The 26,123-nt window shown below is 48.6% G+C and overlaps 1 protein-coding gene across 3 annotated transcripts; it reads right to left on the bottom strand.

Annotated features, from left to right (window-relative positions):
* Positions 1-151: 151 nt before the first annotated feature.
* On the bottom strand, positions 152-26,123 carry LOC142790057 (uncharacterized). Of its 3 annotated transcripts, none has more exons than XM_075885090.1 (6): positions 25,782-26,123; positions 18,696-18,842; positions 15,204-15,315; positions 7,409-7,578; positions 1,688-1,853; positions 152-825 (listed from the first exon to the last, which is right to left on the bottom strand). In XM_075885090.1, the coding sequence occupies exons 1-6, from the start codon at positions 26,014-26,016 to the stop codon at positions 594-596; spliced, it is 1,062 nt and encodes a 353-aa protein (XP_075741205.1). In that variant the 5' UTR covers positions 26,017-26,123; the 3' UTR covers positions 152-593. The 3 variants fall into 3 exon arrangements, with proteins under 3 accessions (XP_075741205.1, XP_075741206.1, XP_075741207.1); XM_075885091.1 differs by having other exon boundaries at positions 1,688-1,850; XM_075885092.1 differs by having other exon boundaries at positions 18,696-18,821.

Here is a 26,123-nt window from a genome sequence, read left to right as displayed (position 1 = left end):
CACCATAATTGGATACAATTATAAAAGACAGTGGCGTTTTGTTCTCAAAAGTGAATGTGTTTTTTTTTTCATGAGACATATGCATCCCTGAAAATCTCAAACGCGCAAAGAGTATAAGGTAAACATGTGGTAATCGATAATTTTCCAGACGTTCACAGAAACTGCTTTGTTTATTTAACACGTACACAAACTGCAACAGAGTGCATATGACGAGACGGGAGCTGAAGACAAGGACAAAGACAAACACAGAAAAAGAGAAAAAAAAGGGGGAGGGTGGAGAACAAAGTTCAGAAAAAAGAGAGAAAAAAAAAGGGGGGGGGGGACAAAGTTCGCGCTGATCATCCCACCGGTACAAGCACACGTTCTTTTTTTTTTGCTCTTCTTTACATCTCACCCAACTTTCTTTCGGTGACACCTTCAAACAGTTGACGCATGACTGGGCCATGCTCTTGATACAACTCTCGTGGGTAGGATGGAGTGGACACGAGGCGAGAGACAGTCTGGTGGAGACCAATCGGGAAGTGGCGTGCACAACAGTGGACGGGTCTTCTCTTCTTCTCGGTGTAAGACACAGGCGATGGATGGTGGCAGGGTCAGTCGGATGCGGCGGCTTCCCTGTGAGCGAGCGCAGCGCACAGGAAGAAGTCTCGGAGCGCGCTGAAGAAATTCCGCAGCGCCTCCCAGATGCGCGAGGTCTTTCGCTGCTGCTGCTCGGGTGGAACGTCGGACATCAGCGTCATGTCCGTCTGCACCGAGACATCCTTCACCTGCCGCGCCATCTCGGCGCAGAACTCTGCACTGGCAGCAGCCGCAACGCTTGCCGTCCTGCAACGCACAAAAGGAACCGCGCAATAAAAAAGAATGTGTGAGCAGGCAGCGGGACTTCAGCTATTCGGAATGATGCCCTGCAATGCATCCATTATCTTTTTTTTTTTTGAACAGTAAAGGTTCCCCTCTCAGCCGCCTCGCTGTGCGGACCAAGCTAAGCGTACCATTGGCTCTTTTTAGAGTCGAATGCAACCCGAGCTGCTTGTAAACACGTGACCAGGGAAGAATCGTCCCTAATGACGTCACTGGCAGGACGCCGCTGTGAAACTTGAATGAAAGCCAAGCATTTGCCTCATTCTGCACAAGCAGCTCTATTTTGCCAGTTTCAGTGGCTGGCCCACATCGCGGTGGAGCAGTAACCTGCGCCCCGCCGCTTAGACGTCCTCGCTATACTGCCAGCATCACAAGACCACGATCGACAGCGCCGATGTCAGCTCGAAGCGCAACATTCCTACCAATGGTAAGTGGCGTTCCCGTCCACGTCACGCGGTCTCGAGCTGTTGAGGTGTGAATACGCCTTTCCAGTCTGCAAAGCGTTGATACTTGCAAACACTGCTGATCGTCTGACAATCTAGCACACTCATGTATTGCGCAATGGCACTTTGCCACACTTATGCACAGCTAATCTTCACATCACAATTATTATAGCTGTATAATCACTCTATGAAAGTGACTGATTGATTTGTGGGGTTTAACGTCCCAAAACCACCATATGATTATGAGAGACACGCAATGAAAGTGACCGCTGACAGCGTTGTGCAGTGTTACGCTTACACTCTGTGAGCTGTCACTAATCGCAGTATCTGAAACTTGGTTTTATCTCGGTGCAAAGATACCGCAACGGAAATATATGCAATACCTGAGGTCAGACACTGTTGTATTTTTGCTAACAGACCGCTGGTGACTGCAGTCATCTCCACCCGCCGACTTGTGGATCTTCATTTCTTGCATCTGGCCGCACTCCAGCACTGCAGGCCCGGTTGATGGTGGCAGTTGCTGAGTGTTCAGCGATGACACGTCCTCTGCTGATAGAATGGCAGTAGGAGCGTTCATTATTTCATCAAATAGTGGCCACGCGACTCCTCTATACAAAATGCACTCGACAAATACTCTCTTGTTCCACTCCGCCTGGAGCAGAATGCATATTCCGCTCGTAAGGAAACGGCTATCATCGGTGCCTTGTTTCGGCAGACCATCCACGGCATGCTGCGCGCCCTGAGGATACGCTTTACAATTGTTTGCGGCGATAAAACCAAGAACAACAAACGTGTGAACACGCTATCAGCGCGCTTTAGCACCAATTTTTGCTATCGCGTGCTTTCATCGCTTCCCACGCTTTTGTATCGCCAAGCGCGCAACCAAATGTGGTATCTGTGAAGTCTTATCTGCGCGCTGACCAAGGGTCATGTCTGGACGGGTCTCTGTGCCAGAGTGCATTCCGTTCTCCGCCACTGTGCCTCGGCCCGGGTCAATTAAAGATTCGCGAGAATTAAGTCTTCGTGAATATTCGATTAAAACTGCATCACCATGAGGTGCGTTTTTGATATACATCGATTGATATGTGGGGTTTAACGTCCCAAAACTACCATATGATTGTGAGAGACGCCGTAGTGAAGGTCTCCGGAAATTTCGACCACCTGGGGTTCTTTGACATGCACCCAAATCTGAGCACACGGGCTTGCAACATTTCCGCCTTCGGCGAAAATGCAGCCGCCGTAGCCGGGATTCTATTCCGCGACCTGCGGGTCAGCAGCCGAGTACCTTAGCCACTAGACCACCGTGGTGGGGCTTTTTGATATACATTGCATCTCCTGTTGATACGCGCTAGTATTGACACTGCCCCTGCTTTCTGGCTGCCGCGGTGGGCTAGGGGTTATGGCACTCGACTGCTAATTCGAACGTCGCGGGATGAAATCCCGGCCGCAGCGGGCGTATTTCCACGCAGGCGAAATGCTAAAAATCCGTGTGCTCATATTTGGGTGCACGTTAAAGAACACCAAGTGGTCGAAACTTTCGGTTTTCACTTCGACGTTCCTCATAATCCAGACATCGTCTCTTAATGTTGCGATTTCGGGACGTAACATTAAAAGAGGAATGTTTACGTCGAAGTACTTGAGCAATTAAAAAGCAATTATTGCGCATATATCAGGCACCATAACAACACATCACTGTTTCGTATGTGTGGCTTTATACTAGAGAAGGCACACATAAGTAATTCTAAGGACCGTAGCGTTTATCACGCTGCGCTGACAGTGCAACGCGATGCTCAAATAGGCAAGTGTTTCCAACGCTTTGCTAAGACGACATGGTGGTGGCACCTGCCCGTCACTTTGCGTTCTACTACATATCACCTCCGAGATGGGCGCGCATCTTTCTCCACGGGCGCGCACGCCTTCCTTCGTTTTCGAAGATGACTGTCAGATGGCGCTCGTGTCTAACGTGCCTCGACACCAATGGGAAGTTATTACTAGATCTTTGCGAGCAACATAGTCTGGAGATAGTTAACACGGGGCCTAAATGTGACGGCCAGATCACATGGGAAGTCGGAAACAAGCAATCAAGTATTGATTATTGTCTCATGACTGAAGGAACTTACCACAAACTGACAGAAATGAGGATAGACGAGGAAGGCATTAACAGCTTGGGTAGTGATCATAAACGAATAACATTACAAATGGGATACGAAACTGAAAATATGAGCATGGAATCAAAGTCTGGCAGCTCGTATTTAAATGACAAACAAATAATAAATATAGCCGCAAGAGTCGAGGAAGAAGTAGGTGAAATACCAGGCAAGGACTGGGAGTATAGTGAGCTGTTACATCTAATGACGAAGGAGATAGGGAAAGAGAAGAAAACTGTTTGCTGGAAAGGAAAAAGGAAGCCAAAAAGTTGGTGGAACAAGGAAATCCGGGAGGCGATCGAGAAGCGACGCGAAGCATCACGGGAGCATAGAAAGGCAAAAAAGGAGAAGCGGCCGCAGGACGAAGTCAAAAAAATATGGGAAATATATTTAGAGAAAAAATCCCTTGTACAGAAATTGGTAGAGGCAAAAATTAAAGGTGAAAGTGAACGCTGGATGACAGAGATACACGAAAAAAAGGAGGCCGCGCCTAGGATTTTTTGGAGCCACATAAAGGCGCTAGGTAGGAAGTCTGTCACAACGCAACAACATATTCTAGATGAAGGAGGAAATCAATTGGAAGGGTACGAAGCGCTAGGTTACATCCAAAAGGTAACAGCCGATTCGTTTCAAAAGAGCGTCCAGGGGATCTCCCCGGTGAGTAAAAGTGTGGCGGAGAAAGCAACAGAGTAAGAGCTAGTACTTGATAATTTCAACTGGAAAAAGGCCGAAGGAAAAATTCCAAAGCGCACTGCCGCGGGTTTAGATGGGATTCCCGTTAGCCTCATTAACGAACTAGGACATAACACTAAAGAAGCATTGTTAAAAGCAGTAGAAAAAAGCTTAAAGGACGGACAAATACCGGACAGTTGGCGACAAAGTAGAATGAACTTAATCTATAAAGGCAAGGGAGAAAAGGACAAGATTCGCTCGTATAGACCACTAACCATTACATCGGTACTATACAGGATGGCGATGCAAGCAGTAAAAATGAAAATAGAAACATGGGCCGAACATAACGATATTTTGGGAGAACTTCAGAACGGATTTCGAGTCGACAGGCGGTTAGACGATAACCTGTTTGTTCTCACTCAGTGTATAGAAATATCTAAAATAGAGAATAGGCCCTTGTACGTGGCTTTTCTGGACATCACTGGGGCATACGACAACGTTAATCAGGAAATTTTGTGGGATATATTGAAAGGAATGGGCATGGGCGACGACTGTATACAGCTTTTGAGGGAGATATACCGAGAAAATACAGTTTGCATAGAGTGGGAAGGAATGCGTAGCAAAGAGAACGTTGAGGTTAGCAGGGGTCTGAGACAGGGATGTCCTTTGTCCCCGCTGTTATTCATGCTGTACATGGTGAGTATGGAAAAAACGCTAGAAGGTAGCAACATTGGTTTTAATCTGTCACACAAACAGGGCGGCATGATGATTGAGCAGAAGCTTCCAGGTTTATTTTATGCGGACGATATCGTCTTATTTGCGGACAGTCGAGATGATATACAGCAGCTGGCGAATATATGCGGAAGGGAAGGTGAAGCTCTTGGACTAGGATTCAGTGTAACGAAGTGTGGATTGATGGTATTCAATGATCCCTGTGATCAGACGGTGTCCATACAAGGCCAAGAAATACCGAGGGTAAGTGAATACAAGTACCTTGGAGTATGGGTAAATGAGAGTGATAGATACATGGAGGTACAGGAAAAAGCCTCGGCAGCAAAAGGAAAGAGGAATGCGGCAATAATGAAGCACAGAGCGTTGTGGGGATACAATAGGTATGAGGTGCTTCGAGGTCTGTGGAAGGGTGTAATGGTTCCAGGGCTTACTTTTGGGAACTCAGTGGTGTGCATGAGGGCAGAGGTGCAATCGGGAATGGATGTAAATCAAAGGACTGTGGGACGCCTCGCGTTGGGTGCTCACGGGAAGACGACAAACGAGGCTGTAAAGGGCGATATGGGGTGGGCAGGTTTTGAGGCGAGGGAAGCGCAGAGCAAAATAAGGTTCGAAGAAAGGCTAAGAAATATGAAGGAGAGTAGATGGGCAGAGAAGGTGTTCCGTTATTTGTATAGGAAGAGCGTGGACACACAGTGGAGAAAAAGAACTAGAAGACTCACTAGTAAGTATACGGCTGGTATTGTAAGCCATATGTCAACAAAGAGCGTTAAGGGAAAAGTCAGGGAGGCGGAGAGGATTCACTGGATGGCAGCTATGGAGAAAAAACCGGCTTTGAGTAACTACCGAAAGGGCAAAAATGAAATAAGGAGGGAGGCATTTTACGATAATTCAAGGGGAAGCGCTTTACTGTTTGAAGCGAGATCGGGTTGCCTTAGAACGCGTAGTTATAAAGCAAGATTCAGTAAAGAAGAAGAACAATGCACATGCTGCGGGAAAGATAAGGAAACGGCGGAGCATGTTCTGATTGAATGTGGAGATATCCACCCAGGTGTACGTTTGGGCACGAGCCTACAGGAAGCCTTGGGTTTTAGGGACAACAATGGAAAGCTGAACACACCCGCGATTGAAATAAGTAAGAGACGGTGAGAGTATTGGTGGCAGAAAATTAGAGAGAAAGGACAAAAATAAATATTGGAAAAATAAAATATGGACAGTGTGCCGTAAATGGCAGAGAACTTAAGCTGAAAATTTACCTTTTTTCCATTAAGATAGAATTTATCGAAGTAGAGGCATTAGGCCAACATAAAAAAAGAAAAAGGTTTTTTTTTTCCGAGCCTGGTGGCATACTTGTCACCACCCCGTTATAAAGGGGACGCTCATAGCATCCATCCATCCATCCATCCTCGATGCACGATCTAGACTCCCTAACGCAGCGCTCCCAGAATACAATTCACCAATTTTCTCGCGCAGAACATCAAATAAACGTTTATTCACTCTCTGCACACGCAAGAGTATCGTCTTTCGACGACATTTGCAGTGAAACATGCAGATGCGTGGCTTTTTTTTTTTTTGTGGGGGGGGGGGGGGGGGGGTGCGCAGCTTCTAAAGGCGTGGGCTTGTCCGTGCTTTGTATGTATGAGACCTCCTGTAGTTCCACTTTTTCCTACTGCCCACTATTTATTCTCTACAAATATCCCCTACGCCCCATCACCAATCCCCTACTTCACCCACCATAAAACCGTTATAATGAAGGGGGAATGGAAGCGACGTATAGCTACCACTCACGAATAATATTTCTTGTATAAATATATATAACGTTTGTCACACCTTTGATGATGTAATTGGCGATATTCGTGGATGGTTCACAGTTTAGCGATGAAACTCTCCAGCGCTTCGCTTTACTCATCATCATTCGCTCTGTGGATATGCTGTAATTTTTTTTCGTCATGCATACATTGCGCAAAATAGTCCTTAGCCTGCCACCCCCCCCTCCCCATTTAGAACAAGACGAACACCCGTGCCTCACCCCCGAAAAAAAAGATTCGGTATACAACCCTGCACGTATGTATGATTTATTCATGTGGGGGAGAGGGGGACACTGGTAGGAAGCACCCATGGAGCGTTCGTTCAAAACGTGCTCAAAAGGAAGACACCCAAACACGTCAATATATTCAGCGATTATTTCATTTTGTTCGTGTGCCTGGCGGTCGATGCCGTTAATGCCGAGGCGGCACTGATCATCGTGCCCTCTGGTTAGTGCCGGGTGCTTATGCTGTTAGTGGCGCTCTATCGACGTCCACTATCGTCCGCGGTGGCGCTTCCAGAAGTCGTAAACAAAACCGTTCAGGTGACGAAGAGACGACGAATCTGCGCCGTACACGGCACACAATGCACCTGCACGAAACTCGTTACAGCCGGCGGAGACGTCAAGCACCAGCCACGCGCTCCGTTTTTTTTTTTTTTTTTTTCCTTCAACAGCGGACCGTCGTGAACAGCTACTGGTGCGCTGCTGTCCGCTTTCAGTCATCCTTGCTATGGGCGCAGTAAACTTACCAGAGACACTGAGGTTGGCCGTTGACAATGATGAGGACGGAGCGGGGCTGTTGGCCTCGATAACGGCGAACGACTCTTCCACTTCTTGCCGAAGCACGGCCACGTTGACGCGAGTCTCGACGTGCTCCGCACGAGTGCCGGGGCTGCCCGCCTCCTCCGGAAGACTGCTCCTGTAGCGAAGACAGCCAACGGTAGGGGGCCGCAGACCGAGTGGCGACATTGCTCGTGTACAGCCACCCATTTTATTCCATTTGAACGCGCGAGCATCAACCACCGTGTCAATGAATGCCGATTTTCAGCGTCTCAGTGCTAAGTTCTCGGAACAGCCGAGCGGAACTCAGCTGCAAATGACTGTTCATCAGGCACATGCGCGTATTCTCGTTCATTTCAGCCACATGCTTGGTTACATGGTGCTTATCCACCGGGTGGTCGACACTAGCGCGTTCAGGTAACAAAACAAAAAGAGTGACCTTACATACACGAGCGCGTTCACAAAAAATAGCTTCTACTTGACCGTTACCTATTACGGTGTTCACCGCCACTCTTGCAGCACTAATCAATGTGTTGGCGTTCTTGCTATCCGCATATACTGAGCTGGTGGCGACTCATGGCGGCCAATAGTGGGCATTTTGTTGATAAGGTGGCGTTCCCATTCAGCAAGAAACAAAATCGACACGAATTTCGCAGCGTTCATCTCAATTTCTGAAGTCGCCGGTCACCGTTTTAACGTGGTTGAAATTTCAAATACGCGGGAGCGGGTGCTTCGCGGGCGAAGAAAATCAGTAAAAGGAAGCCATCCTTCAAAAGTTTACATATATATATATATATTGACTAACAGAAGCAAGTTCAAATATATTGTGCAGAAGACTTAATCTGTCTCTGACACACACGAGCGCTCAAGAAAGCTCGCGCCTCCGATTTCTAACGGCCACCCGAAAACCAGGCGCCGAGCAGACGCGACGGAAGCCGGCGCGACGAACAAACAAGCATCAAAAGACGCCGCACGCGCCTCGTCTCTCCCTCAAAAGAACCGCCGCCACGCCAGCCAACCTTCTCGATCTAACATTGGGAACACGGGGTACCCCACAGGGAGCAGTGTTATCACCACTCCTTTTCAACATTGCTATGATGCGCCTTCCAAGCGAATTGGCCAGGGTGGAAGGCACACAACACGCAGTATATGCCGACGATATTACAATCTGGACCACTGAAGGGAGCCTTGGTGAAATGCAGGAACGCCTTCAGCAGGCCGCATCCATAGTCGAGGCGTATGCCAACGATTGTGGACTCCAATGTGCTCCAAACAAATCAGAGCTTCTGCACGTTAGAGCGAAGCCAAGAGATAAGTCAGCCATACACATCTCCCTGTCTGGGGTTCCCATCAGAGAGGTGGAGGAGCTCCGGATTCTGGGCCTGTTCATTCACCACAGACTCAGACCGGACTCCACTATAGCGAAACTCAAGAGAATAGGCGAACAGGTAGGGCGCATGATCCACCGCGTTTCCAACAAGCGGGGTGGTCTGCGGGGCAGGGACGCGCTTCGGCTCGCGCATGCCTTCGTGACTAGCCGGATCCTCTACGCCGTCCCATACCTTCGCACTAACAAGCAAGAAGACGAAAGAATAGATGCCATCATTCGTAAAGCTACTAAACGAGCTCTGGATCTCCCGGTGGCCACTTCCAACGCCAAACTGAAGGCGTTAGGTGTGCTCAACTCCTACCAGGAGTTGCGGGAGGCCCACCTTATGAATCAATATACGCGGCTCGTGCAGACGGCTCCCGGGCGCCGCCTGCTAAACCGCTTACATATACAACACACTTGCACTGCAGAGGAGGCGGAGCGTATTCCGGAACTGTGGCGGCATATGCTCTCGGTCGCTCCACTCCCCAGTAACATGGATAAGCACACGCACGAAAGCAGAAGACAGGTGCGGACTCGGACGCTTGAGAGGCAACACGGCTCCCGACCTGGTGTATTCTACGTAGATATAGCAGGGCCTTCGCCCACGGGATTTTACACGGCCTCTGTAGTTCACCGGGAAAAGCATGTCAATGGGCTCTCGTTCCGAGCACAAAATCCAGAGCGCGCTGAGGAAGTCGCGATAGCGCTTGCTGCTGCGGACCCCAACTCGAAAGTTATCATCACGGACTCCAGGAAAGCATGTACTCATTACTTGGTAGGAGAGATATCCCCCCTAGCCAGCCAAATTCTAAAACGGGCTCTCGCTGATCCAGCCCCGAAACGCATCGTATGGGCTCCTGGCCATCAGGGCCTACGAGGTAATGAGGCCGCTGACGCGGCCGCCCGAGCGCTTACCCACCGGGCTCCTCACCTTGGCTCTTATGACTCGGAGGCCAATACACCGCTGCTGCGGTTCAAAGAAATTCTCACCTATTATCGTGACACTCACCGTCTTTACCCGGCTCCTGCACAGGGGCTGAGTAAGGCGGAAGAGCGAACTCTAAGGCGCCTGCAGACAGGTACTCTACTCTGTCCTGCAATCCTAAAGCATTTCGATGCGAACACAGATGGGCGGTGCCCACACTGTGGGGAGACGTGTGATATCTTCCACATGGTATGGGCATGTACGAAAAATCCCCACCTACCCCCTTCCCCTACCCCTTCCCGAGAGGCATGGGAGACTGCCCTCCTCAACTGCTCATCACTAGAGTCTCAACGGGCTCTGGTGAGACGGGCGCGAGTAGGGGCCTCGTCATGCAGTGTCCCGGACTAAGGACGCCGACCATGTAGCAGGGTCATGCTTTGGCCCCGTACGTCTCTCTTTTGTCATAAATGTTTTTCATCATCATCATCTCAATCTAACACCGAGCAAACTGTAGAAACATCTAGAAGGAAAGGGGCGTGGTGCTACACAGCTGCGTCGTGGGGCGCGGAACCTACGAGAAAGATGTCGCCCCACAGCTTTGGCTGCACGGCGAGCCGACGAAAAGCCTGGAAATTCCGAAAACCCAGTGGCTAGCTCATGTAAGCAAGCAGCGGAGGGAGTTGATCAGGAGTTGAAGTGTGTGTTTTCCGCCAGTGGGCGAAGACGTGTTTTGCAGTAGCAGCGCGTGAGTGGCCGATGTGTTGCCGGCGAAGAAGTTTTTTTAAGTGTGGTCAGTTGTTATTGAAGGCTGTAAATATTGTATATAGTGTTGATACGTTGCTATATTTTTATTATGTATCCTAGTTTTTTTGTCTATTTAATGTGTATTACAGTGTGTTATTGAAGTACGGTCAGTTGACGACGCCAGCGCTTCATCGGAGAGAAATCTCGAACGCAGCGGGTCGACAAGCAACGCTAATGGTCTTTGAGTGAGTGTTTCCTAGAAGAGAAGCATTCAAGCTTTGTACCGAGAACTTTTGACTGAATTCGTTTGACGAGCATTCTAGTCCATAAGTGTGCTTAGACAGTTAATGCATGAGGTTGCATTGTAGCGAGTGTTGTTGGTTGCACCCGTTGTTTTCAATGATTCGGAGTACCGTGTGAGTTGTATGGTATTTGATAAACTCGAGTGTGCGTTTTGGTGCGTTGTTTGTTCTGCCGTATCTAATATTATATATTTGTTTTCTTATCAACTCTCCGTTTTGCCTCGTTCTTTGGGCCACAGCCGGTGTTCACTCGTGCACCAACGGGACTAATACTATAAGTGTCCGCACTTTCATGTTGCGTTTTGGAGGACTGATATGTCAGCCCTTTGAATCAGCCCGGCGATTTCCTCCCTATCAACGGGACCAGTGACAGTCTCTTAACAGCGATTTCGATGAAACGCTGAGCAAGCACCTCCCGCTGAGCATTCAAAGGAAACGCGATAAGATATACGCCGTCCGCGAGGAATTCGCAAAGTAACGCAAGAAGATATCCGCGCGGGAAGTGAACTTGAAGGAGTCGTTTTTCTATGAGTACCTTTTTTTCTCAGGCATAGTAAAAAGCCAGCAGTAATAAAATAATGGATAAAAATAACCCATTTGTTGTATCTGTGGTGTCATTGGTGGAAGCACGGTGGGGTTCCTCCTATCTACTTATCGTCAGCATTACTGTCACGCCTTATTTACATCAGGTCTATCTTCACATCTACTAACACGTATAGCAAAGAAGTGTCTATCATACACCATTTCAATGATTGTTTGTCAGAGGCATGAATTACGTAGGGGAGTGCCTTGCCACCCCCACCCCCCAACACTGCTAACTCCTCTAAAGATGTTCTTGATAAGTAAATATTGTGTTGTCATCAGCTTCCATAAAAATGACCTTACTGGTTTGACGAGCCCTTAAACTCGTATTCGAAGGTACTATATCAAAAGTGCCAAATATTTACCGATTATCTGAGGTATTGGCGTTTAAGAGCTCTGACACCATAAGCCTAAAACGCAAATTCTGGGCTAATGAATTCACTCGGACTCTCTCCGACTCCGACAGAGTCATGAGTCTAAGCGAGCCTGGTTGAGTGATATTTTGGTGAGTCCGAGGGAATGCGGTTCAAGAAAGTTTTCGTGAGTGTGAGTCCGAGTGATTTCGGCTCAGGAAAATTTTGATGAACCTGAATCCGAGAGAGTCCAAAGCGCAAGATATATTTCTTGCGCGAGTCTGAGTAATACCCCTGTCACACGGCCACCACCAAACTTCGTTGAACACTGTCAACGTAAATATCTCCTGGGGGGTTCGACGGAGAAGGAGTTGTGGCAGTGTCACACGGCAATGACAAGGTTGTACCAGTTGCCGCGAGGGTGCTCAGCTGGCGCTGTTTGATTTTCGGAAAAGTATTCTAATTTGATCCCTATTAATTTTTTTTGGTGAATCCTCGTTATGCGGTTTTTACAAAAAAGCACTATTAAGTAAGTATGCGACTAACAAATCATTAAAAATAATTTCAAATAAAAACGCATTTGCTAAATGTAGCAATGCTGCTAGTGACGCTGGCCACATTGTGCTTTTAGTTGTTTTGTTGCCTGTGTACATGCCTGGTACGAAAGTTCTTATGCTTCCTTGCCTCGTGAGCGCACATTTTGTGTTCTTCAGCCATGAGTGACACAGCGGGTGACGTGAGGAAGTGGTGCGATATTGCGCTAATAATGACGTTGATCGGCTGGCGCCGGCCGGCCCGACTCGCGAGGCACGGTGTGTAGGGCATCGGTGTTGAGAGTAAGTGAACTCTGGCGGGCGTAAATATTGTAAACAAACACGCGTTGTGAATGAGTAATACAACGAAAGAACGTTTAATATTGCTAAAATGTATTATTCTTTCACTGCGGCCACTTAGTGCTCGAAATTTTTCTCTGACCTCTCGACTGCTGAGGACGAGAGTACCTCGTTTCGCTGCGAAGGGAGATCGTTGAACGTCCTTTGCGAAATGCTCCGTTCACCTTCGTTTGCGTAAGGGTGGCCGTGTGACACCGACCGCATCTTCGTTGTCGTAAAGACGAGGGAGTTAAACGGTCTTCACGGGTGCCCGTGTGACAGGGGTATAAGTTCCACATTTTAGGTTTTTTTTTTTGCCTACCTATGCTCAGAAGGGGTTCGTGATCTGTGCAACGCTTCCATATGCGAAGCACGATGACATAAAGATTAAAAATACAAAACAGCAGTTGTATCGGCTTCACTTGGTGTACGGGTGTTGATTCGTCCCCATTGGTGTGTGCACGGGGTGAAGGGGGCAGGGTAAAGGCGAGAGGGGGGCGCAAAGCCAGCCCCATACAATGACATGGTAAGGAGGGGTGTGTGCTGTGGTGAGACTTTACCCCCCCCCCCCCCCAAGGGAACCCTGCACACGCTTATGTTCGTCCCCACTTACTTTTTGTCACGTCATGATGATGCAGCCCGTACAGGGAAAGTGGAAAGAAACGCGAACAGTGCGGCATATACATTATTTACTGCTTCATACTTAGTTTCAAGTGGTTGTAGCCTGAATAATAATTAAAAGTCTACTGGCCATCCATTATGCAATCAATAACCATTCCAGCATCCTTTTACTGCCAGCAATGTAACAGCGTTATCATAACAGCGCGACGCGCTGTTCGCCTTTCCATCCCTTCGAACACATATCTTGAGTTCATGGTCTCTCGTCTGGCGAGTCGCATTTCGCGAGGCAAGAGTGAAAACCCACCACATCAACTAGATTGAACGATTTGAATTTGTAAGTTTTGCGGTTGTTTGTCTGCCTTTCGAATAATTTGAATTCCCTTTTTGACAGAGCAAGCTGGACTAGTTGGTGATTAGTTGGTAACAGAACAGGCTGTAAAATGTGCAACGTGACTCGAATGAGGGGCAGAATGTTTGTCCTATCGGGTTATAGCGTATTGCTTCTCGGACCATTCCCCCTATCTGCGGACAGCAACAAATGGGTGATCGTCGCGACCGACTGACTATCTGACACGCTACGCTGAGACGCAGGCGATCCCACGAGCCACGGCTTCTGAGGTAGCACAATTTTTCATGCGCCACATCGTGTTACGACACGGTGCTCCTTCCAGTATAATAACGGACAGAGGGACGGCATTCACGGCGCAGCTTATGGACGAGGTTTTCAAACTGAGCAACACCAGACACCGAAAAACAACTGCGTACCACCCGCAAACCAACGGACTTACCGAGCGACTGAATAAGACCATCGCAGACATGATCTCAATGTACATCGACGTACAGCACAAAACATGGGACCGGATCTTACCTTACGTGACCTTCGCGTATAATACCGCCGTGCAAGAGACCACGCGATTCACACCATTTCGGCTTCTCTACGGCCGCGAAGTTCAGACCATGCAGGACTCTATGCTACCGTGTCAAGACGAAGACGAGTTGGCAACTGACGCCGATGAATTCGCAGAGCGTGCTGAGGAAGCCCTGCAGCTCGCGCGACTACACATCGGCCAGCAACAGCAGGCAGATGCACGGCGCTATAACATCCGCCACAGTGAAGTATTTTACAACCCCGGAGACCGAGTTTGGGTGTGGACGCCCGTCCGCCGCCGTGGCCTTAGTGAAAAGTTACTGAGCCGGTAGGTACTTTGGCCCTTATAAAGTGTTACGTCGCGTCAGTGACGTGAACTACGAAGTGGTTCCGGACTCAACATCGCAGGCACAGAGTAGGACACGACCGAGGTCGGATGTCATTCATGTGTGGCGCATGAAACCATTTATTGCGCGTTGTTCATAACTTTTTTTCTTGCCGTACAGCGTTCTTTGTGTTATTTATTTATTTTTGTGAACTTGCTTCTTCGTTCACTGATTTTTCCTATATTGGCACGCTCGTTCATTTCTATTTTTACTTTATCCGAATTTCCAATTTCTTTTTTCCACGTGCCTATGTCGTAACATCGTGGTGGTGCTATGTACTTTTCTTTCCCCGTTTTGGGACTTTTTTTTCTTTTCGAAAGGGGGGATAATGCCACCCACACGTAGTGGGTCGACTGCAAGAGCGGCTCTACCATCTGGAAGAAAGAAAGAAGATTTGCGTGTCTCTTCTCGGCTCGAGAGCCAGCCACGACTGACGCATCGTCCTAGAGCTAGCTACCCGGTCGTTCAATATATCCCCCAGTACTTGTGACTCATCGTGACAGTATATTGATGTCACTAACGTGACCGGTAAACACGTGGTACTAGACGTATTGCTACACTCACTCTGCCCTCTGCTGTGCTGCTGCAATTGAGTAAATAGAACCATAGCAGGCCAAGCGAACATGCCGGAGCGAGTGTGCAAGCGTCATATCCTACAGATTCCCACGCAGGTCCCATGAATCCTCTTCTGTGTCACGCGTTTATCCGAGTTTTGAAATGTTATCAAGCATATACTCACTTGGCCTCGGTGTACGTTCTTGTTCGGACGCCAGACACCACAGTGATGCCATGCGGGTGTCTTGTGGCCACTGGTGACACGTCGTGGTACCGCATAACGTCTTTGGAAGTCTCTGCCAGAAAAAAAGATGATCAGCGACAGTGAACAGATGAGTATACAGAATGGCGTCAGCAGTTCCGTGAGCGTTGCAACAACGTATTTAAAACTCATTCCAGTGGGCGAACAGTGCTGATGTTTAACACTGGACAAAACATGCTGAAGCACATTGTTCAAAAATTGGTTCCGCCTATCAGAGGCCGGAGTGATCATGGTGTAGTTTTTTTTTTCAACAGTTCAACAGAGCAAGGAAAACAGAAAAAAATTCCGCCATCTCCCACTAAAGGGAACCATGTGTAGATGCGAAGCAGCAGGCGCTAACGCTTACAGTGGCGGCGGCGTTGAGGCTGGTGCTCATCGCGGCATTGCGAGGAGAGAAACCTGGGCAGGTGCAAAGCACGCAGTGGTGCACCGGTGTTTCCTAATAGAGCATGCTAATCGCTTCTAATGGGCAATGAGAAACAGAAGACTCACTTCTCTTGGACACAGAGACTCGCAGTCTATTTTTAGTTACCACGCACGCTGCGAGCTTTTATTGTGCAACAATGCACAGGAGAAATCTCCCACCAGCAATACCTTGGAGGTCAAGATCCAGTGCCTATATATACGGTGTGGCTAGTAAACGGTTGGGCAGCGGGAGCGGACAGTTTTTTTAGGGGCGAAGCTCCTTATGGCGTGGCTTGTGCGTCCCTCGTAAGACGCAACCACCAGTGGCACATACCCGAAATAGCGGTCCTTACGATTTTGAACTCCAAGGTGGTTCCGGTGAGAGATTTCTTCTGTGCGTTGTTGATTAATAAAAGATAGTGCTCAATGCACATGTTAATGGCTGCTAAGGGAGAATGACAGACAGGAGCATTCGTACTTTAGGTAACGCGCACGCTGCAATCCCCATTAGCAGCTATTGGCATGTACATTGAGCACGATCTGACAAGAAAGCGTTGGTACGTTATACTCGCTGGGCGTAACCTCCATAGTTTTAGAAAGCTTTAGCGAGCGTTGGGCCGCATAGCCATGAATACAGTGAACTAGTATATACCATGAACTCGAGGTGGTTAAAGGTGGGAAGTAAACCCGAAGCGCAAGCCGTAAGAAAGTGTGCATGTGCCACCTCCCGTTTAGTCCTTGAAATGTCCGCTGGATGGCGGTGCTTCTATATGGAGAATATATGATGAAAAGATGCGAGATGGTGATACTTGGAGTGCTGAATAGATGGACGAACGGACACACAGACAGATGCATGGATGGACGCATGAACGGACGCAGGCGCGGATGCATGGACGAACGCAGGGACGGACGCACGAACAGACGCACGCACGGACGGGCGGATGGACGCATGAACGGTTACACAGACGTACGCAGGAACGGACGGAAGCAAGAACGAATGGACGGACGAATGCTTCGCCCCACTCCCCATCATTCACACCGCGGATATGCTGCCATTTTTTTTTCATTAAAGAAACTCACTAGGAGGCGCTGCCTGCGTCGGCATTGGGGAAGTGACTCTTAAATGAAAAGAAGAGAAAAGTGAGCCCCGTAACCGTCTCCCAGGGGGAGGAAACCTCAACAGTAGCTCACGAGGGGTGGGGGTAAGCAGGAATTTAAAGAATAGGGAGGATTAAAAGGTATAGAGATTGAGAGAGGAGCTGGAACAGCCACATATGGAAGTAAGGAGAAGATAGGAAAGGTGAACACGGTCGCAGGAGTCCGAGGACGGGGTACCACTCGGCGGGAGCTCTTGTCGGCGTCAGGAGAAGGCGTAGGGCGAGCCAGTCAGCCAGAACTGCGCTGTCGTCGGAGATCGTGGGGGCACAACCGGTCGGCATGAAATCGAGCGAGCGACGCGTCGGCGTTGCGAGGCAAAAGAAGGGGTGAGCGTAGGAGAGGAGAGAGAAGGGGCGCGCATGCGCAACGGCGCGGCAAACGCCGCGCGGAGAGTTGCCGAGAGGAGAGAGAGGGTGAGCGAGCGTAGACTAGTGCTGCTTGCATCGGCGTTGTGAGGTGAGAGAGGGGGACCTAGAAGGGCACGGAGCGTGCATGCGCACTAGGTGTGTAAACGCCGTGGGGAGATGCGTCTAGAGAAGCGAGAGAGGTGGGAGTGGGCGTAGACTAGCAGATGCTGCCTGCTTCAGCGTTGCGGGTGAGGAAGGAGAGAACGTAAAAGAGGAGGCCGAGGAAATGCACATGCGTAGTAAGGGTGTCACGCCGTACACCGGATTGAGCTCGACCATAAGACGCTTCGCATCTAAAAGCAGTGCGCCATCCGACTCGAGATGCCTTGCCCAGGCTGCGTCAGGTAAAAAAGTGCAAAAGTCCACGGGCTAAATTTGATGTTATTCTTATTTAATATATGCCTGAAAAAGTCGTGCAATATGTTGACGTTCTGTCATCCTGGATCGCCGTGGTGCTTGTCGGGCACTTTCATTGCCTATAGCATGGCTATTCGGGACAATCTTGTCACTCGCCTCCCAGCGTAAGCAAAAGTGCAGGAAACAGCACATGCTCAGAGCCATGTTCCGTTAAGTAAGTTTGCTTCTTCAGAGTGATTTCATGTGCCAAAGGCAGTACCCAAAGACAAAAGTGTCATAGCCGGAAACAACACGAATGACGAACATTTCGCATCACGAAACAAAGTGCTAGCGCAACTAAATTTACTCTATAGCAGCTGGCAATCTTATCAACTATGTTCTGGCTCCGGTAATAGCAAAATTTCAATGGCCCTCACTGGCTTATTAATTTGGCCATTAAACATCCATAGAACAAAGTAGCAATGCTATTTCAGAATGCGTGACGATTCTTTAAACCTACTTGAATTACGAAACTATTTCGACATGCGTTTAATGTCACGCAGCGATGCGTGTTAAAAGCTCTTACACAGTGGCACTTGAATTTACCAGTTCAACGCTATATATGTCCAACAGGGTGGTAAAAGGTATGAAGCCACATCGGCAAATGCCATACGTAACGTCACACTCTTTCGCAGCAGCCAACATAGTAAGATCAAACAGCCCACAAAAAGCCTAACCAATTAGGCGAGACATGCTAACTGTAAGAACTATGAACATTGCCATAACATTGTGTGGTGGGAGAAACGGGGGTGAAAGGACTGATGCCCCGCCAAATCACCCAAGGGGTCGTCAAATCACCTCCATATCTCCACTCATTCGACCTGTAAAGTCATTGTTTAATGATCAGGGTCATTATAAAATGCAGATTTTTGTCAATAATAAATAGGGGGTAAAATTTGCTCTTCCTATGGAGAACTCCGCCTTCGTTAGTGGACATTACTTAATTTACCTATAGACCTTCAGGAGCATTGCGCACTGACGCATTACCTTTAATTTTTTTAGCTACAGCGTCGATCTGTATAAGAGACGAGAACAAAAATAAAAGTACCTGAAATGGTTTTCATCCCATCACCCAGTCTTCCTGCGAGATCATGGTGATTCTGCTCGCCGAGCGTGGGGGCGGACCGTTTCGTGTAGGCGCTGGTGTTCCTTGTTGTCTTCCGAAGCTGATCCGCTGTACAGTAACAAGCGGGTCCTGAAGCGCAGCAAAGCAGATGCAGCCCTTTTCTCGCTGTACATTTATTCTTTGAGCAGATAGGGAACACATTCATGGGCGTCACAGCTTATTCTCAAGAAAAACAGTTGAGAATCAACAATTTTTTACGCTCAAGACTACGAGTAGTTACGTCGTAAATACGGAAGAGACAAGGTCAGAAAAAGCACAGCCTTGCGCTGTAGCCCTGCGCTGTGCCGATATGTTCAACGAAGCGAAAAAACGGCGCGTAACACAGGACAGTGACAAAGACTGACAAAGCACTCACCTGTCCTGTCCCGTCCTGTCCCGTCCCGCCACAGTCCTGTGTTACGCGCTGTTTTTTCGTTTCGTTTATCATTTACCAGTCGGCCCGAATAAGCAATTTAGTACAAATATGCTGATTCCCAATCCCAAACTAGCCCAAGCATCTGTCTTATCAATCAGTTGAGGCTCTGATGTAAAATAATTAAAATCTTGCCAAAGAAAACCCTGATGAGATGTGAAGCAGCGCACTGTCGCGATTGGCGTTTTAGGAGCCTGCTCCTTTTGTTGGGTAGTTGCCTGTCGTCGTTGCGCCAGCGTGTACGCTAGTGCCCATTGCTCCCGCTAGAGGCGCAGCTGTGCTCTTCGTTTTAGGGAGCCTTCATGTGCGCGCGTCTCCGTGTTTTAGGGTGGTGACAACTTCGATCATGGTTGCTTACAGCTGGCTAAAACGGTAACCATACTTAACGGACCGCCATGTTGGTTCTCAGCGGTCACTCCTTTACATTGAAGGCAGCATGGATTTCAAGAGCAACGACAGAGCGCAGTGTGGACCATCGTTCCTCACAGCCCCCATGATTCTCCAGGCAGGGGATACGAATATCCATTATGGCTCACTCTAAAAGTGAATTTCGAGTGTGGCAATGGAATTGCAGGGGGTACAACAACAAACGTGTCACACTACCGGATTATCTCAGATCACTACAATCTAAGCCGGATATAACTGCACTCCAACAAACTGGGTACGGATACGTTACGCTCACTGGTTATTGAGCTTTTAAGTGCAAAACTTATGGTAGAGGCTTATATATGTGTTTGTCAATAAGCACCTGACACACATCTCTCACAATCTGGGCATTCGGGACAAGAACTTTGAGTATCTCATGGTGGAGGTATTGGTGGCGGTCTCATACGAAAATCAAAGATGCAACAGCTTATTTGTCCCCAAAATTTACAGTAACCCGAACCACTACAAGCAGCAGTTCAAGATAATTTTCGAGAAAGCTACTAAACTCACGGAAGCTAGGCCTCTAATTATATTAGGGGACTCCAACGCTGCTCATGAACTCTGGGGATATACAGCGGCAAACCCCAAAGGCAAGAATCTATGGCATCATGCGCACTAGCAATACCTGGTCTTGATTACGGATAAAGGGTATCCCACAAGAATCGGCAATTCTGTTTCCACACCCAACCTAACATTTATCAAGAACGTAGAGCATGCCATATACGGAGGTTGAGAAAGGCCGCACTCAAAAATTTGAGGTTTTTGGTTGTTAATTGGGATGTCTTTCGCAGAATTATAACGCAAAGCGAACCAAATGCTGCCAAACCAAGCGTCAAAGAGTGGTGTAAATCAAGCAGGAATGATATCAAGGCAGCCACCAGAAAGCTTCTCACTGACGCTAACGTGGAGGGCATGAATAGAAGCAAAGAAGGCCATTGCTAAGAAATGGTGGAGTCAAATACTCAATAGTAATCTAAAGAAGTATGTAGCAGAACAAAATAAACAAATTGAAATGCACTGCACCAACCTATGTAAGCAGCAGTTGGATGAATTCTGTGAAACGATTCATAGACATATCAGGAGCGGCAAGGCACGGAAACTCTTTAGGCACCGCCTAGACGAGCAAGGCACCAGGTCCAATCAGAGACGCTGCCTTGCCCAGGCCATACACATGGTCATTAAAAATCAAGACAGTGAAACAGTTACTAAACAACTCCTAGACAAATACCTACCAGTCACTAAGGAGCAAGAACAATTTTACGATCGGAATACCGGGGAGCCCCTCAGCCGGAGCTGGATCGACCCTTCACTTTATCGGAAATCAGAAGGGTGTTGAGGGTGTTAAACAAAAAGTCTGCCCCTGGCCCAGATGGCGTGACCAACAAGTCACTCAGGAATCTCTACGAGCCCTCTATTGAATCAATGACTGATTTTATTAACGAAGCATAGAATTCGGGGGAAGTTCCAGATGAACGGAAACTTTCTCAAGTCTTACTAATACCAAAACCAGGTAAACCTCGAAGTCTGGAGAACTTGCGGCCAATATCACTAACATCATGTGTAGGAAAAGTTGCCGAGCATGCAATCCTCAATAGGCATAAAGATTCCTTGGAGGACAACAACACATACACCTACATTATGTTAGGCTTCAGAATCTCATTTTCTACTCAGGATGCTATGAAGGAGATTAAACACCACATTATAAATGGGTACTCAAACATACCAGAGCCATCCTCGGACTAGACATGGAGAAAGCATTTGACATCAGGCACAAATACATTCTTTAAACGATAGAGTAAATTGGACTTGGATCGAAAATGTGTAATTACATAAAATCTTTCTTAGGAGCACGTACAGTGAGGTTAAAGGTAGGAGACATTAACTCAGATGTGGTTCATCTCCGTGATCGTGGAACCCCTCAAGGCTCGGCAATCTCTCCCGTCCTGTTCAACCTGTGCATGGTCGGCCTGTCCAAGAAACTGAGCAATATCAGCAACATTCACCACACCATCTATGCTGATGACCTTACTATATGGTGTACTGGTGGTAGTGAAGAACAGGTACGAGATGCACTTACAGAAGCAGTGCAGACAGGGGAGGAATACATAAATACTTGATACCCACTGGTGTCAGGTGCTCCCCACACAAATCGGAGTTATTACTTCACAGAAAAGCGAAAGGGGGGAGACCTAAGAGCCGGAAGCCACTATCCGAATGTGGCATACATATATTGACCAAAAACGGGGTAAATATACCTAGAGTCAACACGATGATGGTACTCGGCATTTTATAGATGCAAATAGCAGGAATCTTATGGCACTCATAAAGATTGTCTTCAAGACAAGGAACGCATACCGGATGATCAGATGACTTGCAGGGAGACAAAAAGGCATAAATGAGGACAATCTTATTAGGTTGATCAACTCTTTCGTGCTCATATTTCATATGCGGCTTCCATGTATAACTGCACATCAAGCCATTTAAAGAAGCTCGATGCGCTTATCAAGACAGTTTGAAAGAGTGCACTGGGTCTCCCGCTTCACACCAACACTAAAAATTGCTCAAGTTAGAGGTGCACAACACGACTAGAGAAATTGCGGATGCTCAAGAAAGATCACAAATAGCAAGACTCTCTACAACTTGCACGGGGGGATCCATCCTCGATAGAATTATGATCAACCCTGTCACCGACAAGGAGACGTACACCGAGATACCACAGGACTTTACTGAGAGCATCATCGTTGCCCCGTTGCCAGGAAATATGCACCAAACCTTCAACGTCGCAAGAAGCGTAGACCGGGCTAAGGCTTTATTGAAGAAGTTGGATAACGGGGGCAGGAGGCTTGCTTTGTCGACTCAGCCTCATATAAAGACCGAAATAAGTTCACCGCGGTAATAGTCGACCACCAGGGCAGGCGTACCAACTGCGCAATGGTTTACACTTCCAAACCAGAAATCGCTGAACAGGTTGTCATCGCGTTGGCTCTGATGGATGATCGATACACCGAGACATAGAGCTACTCAAAACCAGCCATCAGGGCCCTCAGCAAGGGCATAATCGCAGCACAAGCAGTTCAAATTATTAATAGTAAACAGACCATTGATGCACATTACATATATTGGTTCCCAGCGCACTTTGGATCACTCGATGGCATTCCCATGAATCCAAATGAATCGGCCAACAGCATTGCCTACGAACTTACGGACCAGGCTGTTTTGACACATGGCTTTGATTCTGCCGAATTTGAAAATCTACAACGGGATACGCCCATGACATATAAGGAAATTATTATACATTACTACCGGGGGGGGGGGGGAGAGACAGTGTACCTCCTCACAGTAGACCAAACAGAGCACAAGCGGTCACACTTACAAAATTACAGACACGGTCTTATTACTTGCCGGCACCGGCAAAAGAATGGCACGATATAAAAGATGTGGACGTTGTTTGCAAGGCATGCAAGAAAGAAGTATGCACGCGTGAGCATATGCTCTGAGGTCGCTTGGCCGTGGCATTTCCCGGGAACAGTTTACAGAGATGATAGAATTTCACGACCACATCCTTTAAGCCCTGGCTGTCCAGTACGCCCATGACAGGGCTAGAAGGCTTGAGCTCCCAGTACCGACGAGCGATGTAGCCAGGCAGGTGGTTACACCGTGTACAGGACGTATAAATAAAGTCGATTCATCCACCCATTTAGGGGTGCCACGCCGGAGCACGAGAAGGCGCTGCTCCTGAACGCCTTAGGCGTAGAGGGACTCAAAACCTACCTGCCGAAGATGAGCAGCAGCCAGGAGCAGACCGGCCAAATCAGGAGACGACGCTGAGTGTGTACGGTGCAGCTCTTGCGCTGCCTAATGAGCTCTATAACCTGCAACCGGACGAGGCGTGTCTGCACACCTACTTCAAAGCCCTGCGTCAGGGACCAGATCAGTCGGTGGTGGAATTTAATCAGGAAGTACGCCGAGTAGCCAAGCTTTGTGAGTTAGGCGCGGTGGGCGATATCCTCGCTTTCAACCAGATCATCTCTGACATCTACTCTTCTCTTTACAGAAGGCGCTCGACGTAGCGAGAGAGGAGAAGCGCATCATCGACCGTGCGTTGCTACAGTTATCTGGAGCACAAGTCGACGCCGTATCGCCACGTCCGATTTAAGATGGCGGCTCAGCTCGCCGAATTATACAAGATGTCAGGCCACATGGTGGCTGTCCTGTCCAAGCTTCGCCGCAAGATGGCGCCGGCAGGACTCGCCTTCCACATCTGCGGACACCTCTTCTCCAGCTTCGCCACCGGCTCGCGTGGGAGCCTATTACCGCTGTGGCTCGACGCGGCATCGGGCCAACTCCACTGCTTGCCCTGCCAGAAGCCGGACATGTTCGCGATGCTTACGTCGTACACACTTCGCGCGGGTCTGCCGCACTACTACGGAGTCAACCGGTCAGCAAGGCGCATCGATAGTTACCAATACAGTTACTGCCCTGCACGTAGGTGAAATGGTCACCACTATTGGACTTCTTCATGTTCCCGTACGAACAAATGGATCCACTTTCAACATGCTCATCGACACTGGGGCAGTTGTGTCATATTACTCAACGTCAAAGGTTATAAAAGGTACTTGCGCATATCAAGTTGCTACCTTCGAATCTCGTTCTACAGAATTACTCAGAGCAAGCCATAAATAATCATGGTTATTTCAAGGCAACAGTCTCGTACAATGGCAACTGCGCCACGATTTCCTTCTACCTCACGGAAAAAGGCACCTCGCTCCTGAGATTAGATGCCATCCGAGCTCTGAAAATAATCAGAGGTGAGACCCTCACTTGTTCTCTCGTCGACTCCTTGGCGGTTCCAGCGAATGCGCCACCGAAGTATCACCAACTGTCTTCGTCGAACATCGGCACGGAATTACATTCACCGTATAAAGCGTCGACCTGGTGTGCAGCCAGTACCGGTGAAACTGCGTCGTCTTCCCTTATTGCTGAGGCAACAAGTTGCCGACGAGTTGCAACGACTAGAGTCGACTGGAATCATTGAGATGGTGGATGCTTCGAACTGGCTGTCTCCCTTGGTCGTCGTCCGCAAGAAGGTTAATTCCATCCAACTGTGCGTCAATCTCTGTGAGCCAAACAAGGCCATTGTGGTGGACGGGTTCTCTCTACCTCACATCGAGGAACTCTTACAACAGTTAACAGGGCCTCATTTTCATTTTTTTTTCTAAACTTGATCTTGCATCCGCATACCACCAGGTTGAGCTAGCGGAGGAGAGTCGCGATCTTACTGCTTTTGTAACATATCAAGGGCTTTACAGATTTCACAGAGTGTGCTTCGAGCTGGCATCTGCACCAGCTATTTTCCAAAAATTGATGAGCGGTGTACTGAAGGGGTGCCCAGGTGTTGTCTGTTACTAATGTTGCTGGAAAACCATCACGACAGAAGACGGAAGTCAAGACGGTGATGACTACATCAAACGTAACATCTCGAACGATACAAACCTCAGGCCATTTGGAGTAACAGTCAATTAAAGTGACTGCGAAAGGATAATCTGAGGAAACATTTGAAAGATGACCAATAATTTCCACGCCTAACTTCTCCCGTGGTTTCTCCAGAAAAGAAACTAGTTTTAGGGGTGCAAATACAGCTAGGTTTCGCCGATTTGCCGGCAGCCTGACAAATGTAACAGTGCCGAACCGCACTTTCCACTTGTTTGTCAAGACACGGCAACCAATACCTGTCACGAAGCAGCTGCTTTGTACGTATTATGCCTGGATGATTTTCATAAGCTAACTTAATTGTCCCCTGCAAGTTTCTGGAACTGTAACAGTGCGCTCTAACTTCCACGCAAAGTTTGCCACGGAAGCACAAGGATTTCCAAAATACCACCACATTGAGATAAGCGCGTGCGCACGGACAGTAGCGCCCAGTAGGGCAATGTGCAGGTGGTCAAGGTAGTAGGCTTACGCACCCGCAACGACCGCAGCGACGACTTTTAAAGCTTGCCCTTCACGCAAATCTCACTGGTGAGAAAGAGAACACGCTGGAGCACCTATTAACTCTGCCTACCGTAAGGGGCAAATGGCGCGATGGTCGCGGGCATTCGAAGCTATGGCGTCGTGCCCATCTATCCGCGAACGGCTATCGTGCATGCGAAAAGAGGTGGCGCTGTACTCACCACGGTTGATCTGGCGGAGCTTTTCGTTGGCCAGCTCGACGTCCTTATGACGCGAACAGTTCTTGTCGCTGCTCTTGAAGGACTTGACGACCGCCCTACTGAAGCGGCCGATGGCGCTCTTCTTGCGGCGCTTCTTGTCCGATCTGTCATCTCTTTGTTGCGACGTCGATGCGGCGGAGGAGGCGGCTGCTCCGGCGTCTGCGGTATTGCTACCATCGGTGTACAGGATGGGCATTTCGAAGGCGGTGGAAGAGACGGCTCCTTTTTTGGGGCGCACAGGTCGCGAACGGCAGATCTCGTGCCGCCGCGCGCGCACGAACGCGCCCCCGTGCACTCACGGCG

Source organism: Rhipicephalus microplus, unplaced genomic scaffold, assembly GCF_043290135.1.
Source record: "Rhipicephalus microplus isolate Deutch F79 unplaced genomic scaffold, USDA_Rmic scaffold_67, whole genome shotgun sequence".
Classification (NCBI taxonomy): Eukaryota; Metazoa; Arthropoda; class Arachnida; order Ixodida; family Ixodidae; genus Rhipicephalus; species Rhipicephalus microplus.
The sequence above is the reverse complement of the archived record's forward strand: the minus strand, read 5'-3'. Positions and strand labels throughout refer to the sequence as shown.